This window comes from Bufo gargarizans, chromosome 4 (genome assembly GCF_014858855.1).
Source record: "Bufo gargarizans isolate SCDJY-AF-19 chromosome 4, ASM1485885v1, whole genome shotgun sequence".
NCBI classification, from domain to species: domain Eukaryota; kingdom Metazoa; phylum Chordata; class Amphibia; order Anura; family Bufonidae; genus Bufo; species Bufo gargarizans.
The window spans coordinates 232634022-232644894 of NC_058083.1; the positions used below are offsets into that span (position 1 = coordinate 232634022).

The 10873-nt window shown below is 41.2% G+C and overlaps 1 protein-coding gene across 1 annotated transcript in view; it reads left to right on the plus strand.

Annotated features, from left to right (window-relative positions):
• LRRC1 (leucine rich repeat containing 1) overlaps positions 1 to 5309 on the plus strand; it is a 185284-nt gene extending 179975 nt beyond the window's left edge. Inside the window, exons 13-14 of the mRNA XM_044290858.1 lie at positions 1029 to 1165; positions 4294 to 5309. Coding sequence (XP_044146793.1) covers positions 1029 to 1165; positions 4294 to 4452 — 296 coding nt within the window. The 3' untranslated portion in view covers positions 4453 to 5309. The remainder of the gene's footprint in view (positions 1 to 1028; positions 1166 to 4293) is intronic.
• The last annotated feature ends 5564 nt before the right edge of the window (positions 5310 to 10873 follow it).

Sequence of the window (10873 nt, forward strand, 5' to 3'; positions counted from 1 at the left end):
GGTTTCAGGGGCTATGCTGCAGCACGATATTTGGGACAATTACTGGGAACAAGTGTTCATAGGAGCGTTCATATCTTATATCTGGCCGGTATAATCGTGCAGCTGATCAGTCGATAAACAAGGAATTGCTAATTTGTCGGCTGATTTGCATATTTTATCAGGATGAAAGATGTCCAATTATCTGCAGCACGACTGTGGCAGTGATCACTCCTCCCCAATCACTTTGCACTGGCTTGTGTAATAGGCAGATGAGCGCCGATCAACATTTTTTTATTTGTGGCCCCTTGAAATAGAGCGATGTGACAATGCGGCCCCCAGACCAAAAAAGGTTGTGCACCCCTGGTCTAAGGTAAGCCAACCAAATGGCGGCATAAAGTTAGACAAAAGTGTATAAAGATGCGGCAGATTAGTGATACAGTATCGCTTGCCTGGTCCGTTTCTAAGCTGTCTAAATTTGACATTAAAAGGTAACCAACCATTTAGACAAGTTTATTTAAAAGTATTCTAAATGCCTCGCAACTAATTTTTGTAATATACTTTATCGATTTTACTGTTTTTATTGAAAAAAATAGGCATCCTTGTCTATTGCCTAAAGAAAGTCGGAGTTAAAGCCACTGTGCCCTGGCCAATTTTGCAGGTTATTGCAAAATTTTCCGGCAAGCCCCTGCTCATAAGTGAAGGCGACCACTGCATTTACCTGCAGTGATCTCCTCCATAGTATGGGGAGGAACGATCGCTTATCCCCCTACAGACTCGTTATTTGCTGGCAGCAGAGGCTATTTTAAACAGCACGATCTGCTACCGACAAACAGCGATTTAGGTGGCTGCACAAATGATGCAATTACCAGACCAAATGAGCATTTTGCTTGTTCAGCGGGTTATCGGCGGCATCTATACACCCCCAGATAATTGCTAATGAACGTTCCCTTGACACTTGTTAGTGATTATCTGGCGGATTGTCAGCCTGTGTCACAGGCCCTTTATATGTTTAATGATTTCAAAGTTAACTTGAATTTGTTTTGCCACAGACAATTTACCAAGATGTGGGGCCTTCGAGAGTCTGGTCAATGATATGTCTGATGACACCTGGAATGAGCGAGCAATGAATAGAATAAGTGCCATACGATTTTTAGATGATGAAAAAGATGAGGAGGAGGATGAAACGGTATATTTCAATTTTACAATCTTGTGTGTAGGTGTACATATTCTGGATTCATTGTTGGCCAACTATACAGTGGATATAAAAAGTCTACACACCCCTGTTAAAATGTCAGGTTTCTGTGATGTAAAAAAAAAAATGAGACAAAGATAAATCCTTTCAGAACTTTTTCCACCTTTTAATGTGACCTATTAACTGTGCAACTCAATTAAAAAAACGACTGAAATCTTTTAGGTAGGGGGAAGGAAAAAAATATAAAAATAAAATAATATGGTTGCATAAGTATGCACACCATTAAACTAATACTTTGTTGAAGCCCCTTTTGATTTTATTACAGCACTCGGTCTTTTTGGGTATGAATCTATCAGCATGGCACATATTGACTTGGCAAGATTTGCCCACTCTTCTTTGCAAAAACACTCCAAATCTGTCAGATTGCGAGGGCATCTCCTGTGCACAGCCCTCTTCAGATCACCCCACAGATTTTCAATCGGATTCAGGTCTGGGCTCTGGCTGGGCCGTTCCAAAACTTGAATCTTCTGGTGAAGTCATTCCTTTGTTGATTTGGATGTATGCTTTGGGTCGTTGTCATGTTGAAAGATGAAGTTCCTCTTCATATTCAGCTTTCTAGCAGAAGCCTGAAGGTTTTGTGCCAATATTGACTAGTATTTGGAACTGTTTATAATTCTCTCTAGCTTAACTAAGGCCCCAGTTCCAGCTGAAGAAAAACAGCCCCAAAGCATGATGCTGCCACCACCATGCTTCACTGTGGGTATGGTGTTCTTTTGGTGATGTGCAGTGTTGTTTATGGGCCAAAAAGTTCAACCTTGGTTTCATCAGACCATAACGCCTTTTCCCACATGCTTTTGGGAGGCTTCAGATGTTTTTGCAAAATGTAGCCTGGCTTGGATGTTTTTCTTCGTAAGAAAAGTCTTTCATCTTGCCACTCTACCCCATAGCTTAGACATATGAAGAATACGGGAGATTGTCACATGTACCACACAGTCAGTACTTGCCAGATATTTCTGCAGCTCTTTTAATGTTGCTGTAGGCCTCTTGGTAGCCTCCCAGACCAGTTTTCTTCTAGTCTTTTCATACATTTTTGGTAATGTCACTGTTGTGCCATATTTTCTCCACTTGATGACTGTCTTCACTGTGTTCCATGGTATATCTAATGCCTTGGAAATTATTTTGTACCCTTCTCCTGACTGATACCTTTTAACAATGAGATCCCTCTGATGCTTTGGAAGCTCTCTGTGGACCATGGCTTTTGCTGTGGGATGCGACAAAAAAAAAACTTCAGGAAAGACCTACTAGAGCAGCTGAACTTTGGGGTTAATCAGAGGCACTTTAAATGATGGCAGGTGTATGCTTACTCCTATTTAACATGATTTTGAATGTGGTTGCTTAATTCTGAACACTGCTACATCCCCAGTTATAATAGGGTGTGCACACTTATGCAACCACATTATTATTATTTTTTGTTTTCTTCCCTCCACCTAAAGCTACTTTCACACTAGCGGCAGGACGCATGCGACAGGCTGTTCAGCCTGTCAGATCCCTCCTGCCGCTATTTTGCCGTGCCGCCGGACTGCCACTCCGTCCCCATCGACTATAATGGGGACGGGGGACACTCAATTGAAAAACAAACTGAAATCTTTTAGGGTACTTTCACACTAGCAGCAGGACGGATCCAACAGGCTGTTCACGCTGTTGGATCAGCGCTATTTCGCCCTGCCGCTCCGTCCCAATGGACTATAATGGGGACGGGGGTGGGGCTCCGGCGCAGCACGGCGAGAGGCTGCCAGACTAAAACTATTACATGTCTGGCGGCCTCTCACCGTGCTGCGCCGGAGCTCCTCCCCCGTCCCCATTATAGTCCATGGGGACGGAGCGGCAGTCTGGTGGCACGGCGAAATAGCGCTGACCCAACAGGGTGAACAGCCTGTTGGATCCATCCTGCTGCTAGTGTGAAAGTACCCTAAAAGATTTCAGTTTGTTTTTCATTTGAGTGGTACAGTTTATAGGTTGCTTTTAAAGGTGGAAAAAGTTCTGAAATGATTTATCTTTGTCTCATATTTTTTACAGCACAGAAACCTGACATTTTAACAGTGGTGTGCAGACTTTTTATATCCACTGTACATCTCAGGGGGTCAGCACTGATCTCTGCACGGACATTACTAAACATCCTTGCAGAGGTAGCAGCTTCACATTTAATCATGCAGCTGTGGGAATGGGAAGCCCACTGTCAGTGACAGCAGGGCTCCCCGTACAGAAGTCATGTGTTGCACATTGCGCTATTAATATATATATACCCCCTTTTTAAATAAAAAAAATGTTCTGGGTATGCAAGCAGAATAGTAAAATCAAAATGGCATAAAAATTAAAACCCAATATATCACAAAAAAAAGGCTCAAAATGATTTACATGATCAAATGGAAAACAAAATTAAGGCTTTCAGACATGGGTAAATGGCCCGGTTTTGAACTGGTTAATGCATGAATGTCTACAGATTACAGAAAGAATGTATGGACACTTATTAGAGTTTCTCATGCAACATTATCTCATCCCTCTTTCCCCAACATCCACCAGATATAGATGATGCACTAGATGAAGAAATGTAGTCATTGGTTTCTTAGCGTGAATGTGCATCGGCTGTAGAGTCACTGGGCATTGGGGACCTGGACTACCTTATCAGAATTACTTCTGTCCCACTACTTTGTTGATTTGCAGAAGCATTTAATGCATCCTCTGCACCAATTTATCATCAAATGACTAAAGTGTCTCTTTACATTGGACGATGGCTGGCCGAAAGACTATTTTGTCTCCTATGTTTAAAGGCCTAAAAAATGTACACTGGGTATGCTGCTGACACTGACTGGTGTATGAGATGAGGTGTGACATGCTATATTGTCGATCACTGGTAATTATAGGCATTTTAGCTACCGTATAAAGGGACTCTTAATTCTAGATGTCAATGATCAACCTTCAATATTTGTCCCCTAGTTGTCACTTCTAGATCTCTAAAGGTGTACACCTTTGCAGGCAACACTCTGCAGCTAAACTGCAGCCGCAGAAATTTCTCACCTTTCCCAACTACATTAATAACATTTAATTTTTATGTTTTCTTTAAGGCAACTCTTTTGAGACGAGCCACTCCACACCCTGGTGAGCTAAAGACTATGAAAAAGACTGTGGAGAACCTGCGTACCACTATGAATGCTGCTAAAGGCCTGGACTCTAACAAAAATGAGGTCAATAACTCCATTGACAGATTGACCACGTCTGTGTAGAGAGCCACCTCCATCTTACCTCCTGTGTCTTCCCCTACTTTTTGAAATGTCTCCCTGCTTGTGGGACCACATCCAGCCTCTTGTTTTTACCAGAACATTATCCATCTTCCCTCCTTCTACTACTTAAGTTGAGATGCTGCAATCTGGACAGGAAAGTGCCTTACATCAGCCAGATGTTTGTGTCTGTGACCTCCTAACTTAATGCTGTAATTTTATATTTTATCAATCTGGTTTTTAAGAAATAGTACACACTACTGTTTATTTTTTAATTTTACATTTGGAAATATCTTTATTTTTTAACTTCTGGAGTATATTTTATCACTTTTTGTGGGATAAATGACATGGTTTTATGTGGAAATTATACTTTTTTATGTTTTGGCAGCTTAACTGGTATATATTTGGAAAAACATGGATTGAACTGTGTGGTAGGTTGCAAAGAAATGTTTTGCTTAGTTTAGAGTACGGTACATATCCTATTATTTAGAATGTGGAAAAACTCTGTTTTTAGACTTGGGTTGAGCATGCGTGGCAGTGCCTCTAAGATGTGCCTTAAAGGAGTGGTAGGCAGAATGTAATATGGACATATTTTATGACAGATATCCTTATGTGCCCATTTGATTCGCTGTATTGAGTGATCCAATCATCTAAAGCAACCATACAGAGCTACCTTGAGAAGTACATATGTGCCCGTGCCTGGTGGTGCTTGCACCCTAAGAGGAGTTAGGATTTGAATACATCAGTCTTAGGCCTCATGCACGCAAACCGCGGATCTGCAAAAAACGAAAGCTGCCCGTGTGCCTTCCGCAACTTACGGAACGGGCAACCAATTGTAGAAATGCCTATTCTTGTCCACAAAACGAACAAGAATAGGATATGTTCTATTTATTTATTTTTTTGCTGGGCCATGGAACGGAACAACGGATGCGGACAGCACACATCTTGCCCCATTGAAGTGAATGGGTCCGCATCCGAGCCACAGTTTTGGACCCAAACAACGGCCATGTGCATGAGGCCTTACATGGAGACCATGGTCTTCATAGAGAAATAGAGACTTGAGCTTTTGTAATTTAGGAGTAGATTTTTATAATGTTAGGTTTATTTTTTTGATTGTGTTGCCTGCTTTACAATATCACCTAGTGCTTCCTACACCTAAGCAACAGCATCCAGTTTATGTTTGGGAGCAGTGTTCCTGTAACAAATATGTTGCCAATCATTATTTTACAGTTTTTGCACTGAGTTAGATATTGTATAGGCTTTGTTGAAAACGTATACTATGGACTTGTATACATTTTGATTTGATATTGAGGTCTTGGTTGATATACCTAAAGAGAATCTTTCCCATGATGGAAAATATCCTTGAAACCCACAATCGGTCCATGCACTGAAGCACCTAGGAGTACTATTATATCACAGAGTTTTGGACTCCTCTGTGTGCATTAATGTACAGTGAATGGAACCTTTGAGGGGTAATAGGAGTAGAAAATTAAAAAATTACATATTCTGAATGTGTCTGTTTTTTATAATAGGGGGTTTTCCGTGGTGACAGATTCTCTTTAAATATTTTCTAGTGAAATTCATATTCTTCCGGGCTTGTCCTTTAAACATGGTGGTTCATTTCTAACCATTCTATTTGAAGATTCTTTGTATGTATGTGTGTATATGTAATATTTTAGAATTAATAGCCGGTATGCATATAAAACTAAAGTACACTTTCGTTTCAAAAACAAAGTAGAATCGGTACACCTCCATTAAGGGTGGTGTGTGTGAACGCAGGGCTGGTTCCCAGGAATCCTAGATGGGTAACGTAAGGTTTTCAGCACTCAACAGAATTTGCACAAAAAAAAATACTTTATTTCATGACAGGACATAGTTAATATCTTGCTGACGCGTTTCAGGTGAGAACACCCTTAATCCTAGCACAACTATAGGCAATTGCTAGCATAGCTATGATTAAGGGTGTTCTCACCTGAAATGCCTCAGCCAGATGTTTTTTAACTTTTTTTTTATGTCCTTAGATTAAATAAAGTTAGTTTTTCTTTGTTTAGTTTTCTTGCAATTTCTGGCGAGTGCTGGACACCTTACGTTGCCAAAATTTATTTTTGTTTGCTTCACTGGAGAGCTAGAATTAGGACATTTGATCATAATCTGTTACCTCCTTGGTGGCAGCACCAACTGTGGATTGTAACAAGCACCTCAGTCAGCTTTTTTGTTCTTTGTAAGTAACGCTCTACCTCAGAAGTATAACCAACATGTAATAGCTGTATTGTAGAGCCAGTAAGTAACAGAACATTGCATCTGTCAACACTAAAACTGTTGTTGACCTGTATGTGCCATTTTAACATTAAGGCTCTCACACACTCTCGTTTTGTGCGGATCCGTCATGGACAGTTAATAATGCAACCGTCTGCATCCGTTCAGAACGGATCAGTTTGTATTATCTGTAACATAGCCAAGACGGATCCGTTTTGAACGCCATTGAAAGTCAATAGAGGATGGATCTGTTTTCTATTGTGCCAGATTGTCAGTGAAAACTGATCCCTCCCTATTGACTTACATTGTGTGCCAGGACAGATCCATTTGGCTCAGTTTCATCAGACGGACACCAAAATGTTGAAAGCAGCATTTTGGTGTCCATCTCCAAAGCGGAATGGTGACTGATCGGAGGCAAACTGATGCATTCTGAGCGGATTCTTTTCCATTCAGAATGCATTAGATTGCAAACTGATCCGTTTTGGACCGCTTGTGAGAGCCCTGAACGTATCTCGCAAACGGAAAGCCAAAACACCAGTGTGAAAGTAGACTACCTTAGTTTTATTTGACATATGTTGCCACCGCTGTGCCAAGATATGGAGTAGGTCAACTAGCAGCATCCTAAATGAAACACTGATCAGAAGAGAACTCTTTAATGTTGTATACTGTAAAGAGAAAATTCCCATTAGCCTTAAAAATCAACCTTGCGATGCCTTGTATCTAACAGAGAAGAAACATTTCATTACTGCACACAGACAAATCCCATTTAAGTTGCCAGTGTGAACGAAGTACCTGCAATAATGTATTAATTGTAAATTGTGATTGAAATGTGAATACCGGTATATGTGTAAATGGAGCTTCTAGATTCGTTTGGCACATTTTGTGGTGTTCTATCACAAAGTAATCAGATGGACATGTGCCATAAATAAAATAATAAAATTACATTGTCACTGGACAGAGACTTGTTAATTGTATTTTCCATTTGTACCAAAGATTGAAGAAGTGAATTATAGTTCATGTAATAGGAAATGTGATGCACCAAGAAGCAGAACATACGCAAAAGCCATGCAGCTGAAATTAATGTTGATCTGTAAAGAAAGATTCACTTATATGTAACACATAATGTTGCACTATTTCTTTAAATGCTTCAGCTTTATATGCAATCCTAGAAAAATGGGCATCAGTAGGCAAGAACATAGGCTGTGTAATACTAAGCTTTCAGCCAGTTGATTACATGATCGGCCAGTATTGAAAATATCAGACTTGTTCCAATTAATGGAAATACAATTAGGAACGATTAAAGGATAACTGTCACATTTAGACCCTAATTTCAATTTTCATATATGTATAGTCGTGGCCAAAAGTTTTGAGTGACTTAAATATTTTCACAAAGTTTGCTGCTAAACTGCTTTTAGATCTTTGTTTCAGTTGTTTCTGTGATATAGTGAAATATAATTACACGCACTTCATACGTTTCAAAGACTTTTATCGGCAATTACATGACATTTATGCAAAGAGTCAGTATTTGCAGTGTTGGCCCTTCTTTTTCAGGACCTCTGCAATTCGACTGGGCATGCTCTCAATCAACTTCTGGGCCAATTCCTGACTGATAGCAACCTATTCTTTCATAATCACTTCTTGGAGTTTGTCAGAATTAGTGGGTTTTTGTTTGTCCACCCGCCTCTTATGGATTGACCAACGTTTTGGTCCCCGAGCCACTTAGATATCACTTTTGCCTTATGGCACAGTGCTCCATTGTGCTGCAAAATGCATTGTTCTTCACCAAACTGTTGTTGGATTGTTGGAAGAAGTTGCTGTTGGAGGGTGTTTTGGTAGCATTCTTTATTCATGGCTGTGTTTTTGGGCAAAATTGTGAGTGAGCCCACTCCCTTGGATGAGAAGCAACCCCACACATGACTGGTCTCAGGATGCTTTACTGTTGGCATGACACAGGACTGATAGTAGTGCTCACCAAGCCTTTTTCCTGATGCCCCAAACAATCGGAAAGAGGCTTCATCGGAGAATATGACTTTGCCCCAGTTCTCAGCAGTCCATTCACCATATTTTCTGCAGAAGATCAATCTGTCCTTTTATTTTTTTGGAGAGAAGTGGCTTCTTTGCTGCCCTTCTTGACACCAGGCCATCTTCCAAAAGTCTTCGCCTCACTGTGGGTGCAGATGCGCTCACACCTGCCTGCTGCCATTCCTGAGCAAGCTCTGCACTGGTGGCACTCCGATCCCGCAGCTTAATCCTCTTTAGGAGACGATCCTGGCGCTTGCTGGACTTTCTTGGATGCCCTGAAGCCTTCTTAACAAGAATTGAACCTCTTTCCTTGAAGTTCTTGATGATCCTATAAATTGTTGATTGAGGTGCAATCTTAGTAGCCACAATATCCTTGCCTGTGAAGCCATTTTTATGCAACGCAATGATTGCTGCACGTGTTTCTTTGTAGGTCACCATGGTTAACAATGGAAGAACAATGATTTCAAGCATCACCCTCCTTTTAACAGGTCAAGTCTGCCATTTTAACCCAATCAGCCAGACATGATGATCTCCAGCCTTGTGCTCGTCAACATTCTCACCTGAGTTAACAAGGCGATTACTGAAATGATCTCAATGAAATGCAGTGGGAAGTTTTTTGGGGGGATTAAGTTAATTTTAATGGCAAAGACGGACTATGCAATTCATCTGATCACTCTTCATAACATTCTGGAGTATATGCAAATTGCTGTTATAAAAACTTAAGCAGCATTTTTTCCAATATTTATGTAATTCTCAAAACTTTTGGCCACGACTGTAGTTACTAATAACATGATATTCCAGAATCGGGTACTAATTGACTGACTTACCCCATATTTAATAAGATTCAGCCCTTAGCAACCAGTCTGCATAAAACTGCAATTTCACTATTCAGTTAAGATGGCCGCCACTGCCCTCACCCTGAGTCTAATCCCACCTGCCCTCATTACCTAAAGGGTTAATCTCCTGCAGCACAAAGGGGTCCTCTTACCACATGTTGCTTTCATTTATACACTTAGCAGATGGCAGTTCTCCCTTCCCAGCTGTGCGCTGCTCCAACTCTGCATTCTCCAGCTCTGCTGAGTGAGGGAGCGTCTGCCAAGCGCAGGGACAGGGAGAAGTGCACACAGCCCAGGCACTGTTATCAGCTGCTGGGGAGGACCTGGCTTTAATCATTTACTTACAGTCCCTGGCTGTCAGTAATGTGACCTTGCACGCTGCGTACTTCTGCGTCCTCCGTCCTTCAACAGATAGACGGACCATGCCTAGCAACCCTATTTTAAGCACAGGTAAAAGTAGGCAGTACATGGAACAAAAATGTGGAATTAAGAGGTAATTGAATACACAGTGAAAAATGGAAATAGGGCCACAAGGTGATATTACCACAATCCAATACTCCCAAAAATATATATATGACGGTTATCCTTTAAAGCTCTAGTCACACTGCCACTGCTTGACTAGAAATAACTATTCTCGTCCACAGTATAGAATTGCGGAACAGACACATGGATATGGACAGCATAAGGATGACACTTGTGAGCTGTCTTTTTTTTTTTTTTTTTTTTTCTTCTTATGCAGACTCATAGAAATGAATGGGTCCATGTGCAATCCGCAGAAAATGTGGAACATACACTGATAAAAAGTATAATTGTGGGCATGAGGCCTTATTAATGTATTTCCCCAGTCATCTCCATGACTCCACCATTTGAGTTGGCTCTGCCTCTATCATGGGCATGAAAAACATGTAGGGAGATTAAATTGCCCCTCCCTACCTATCTCCCCAGTGTTTTTTCCTGTCCCTATCCAAGTAGGAGACGTGGAGGATTTAGGTTGGACGAGTATCAAGGGGACTGTATCAAGGGGGATGCAGATGAAGGCAAAGCCCACAGCTCCCTGCCCTCTTCGCTGGATAATCTGCTGTTGGGGGTTATGAAGGTGTCTGGGGTTGGCCGCCACCATATTAGGTTTGTAGGTGGTCTGCCAGCAGACTATTTATGGGCATGAATGGAGGATCGAGTGTTTTCTTATTAGCATGCACGTTAATCTGATGGAGGTATGTAGGGGTATGCAGCCTGTTATTTCGGGACCTCTATGAAGGACCACATATTTGCCTTTACTTGTGGACGGAGGTGCCTCTTGGTAGCGTGTCACT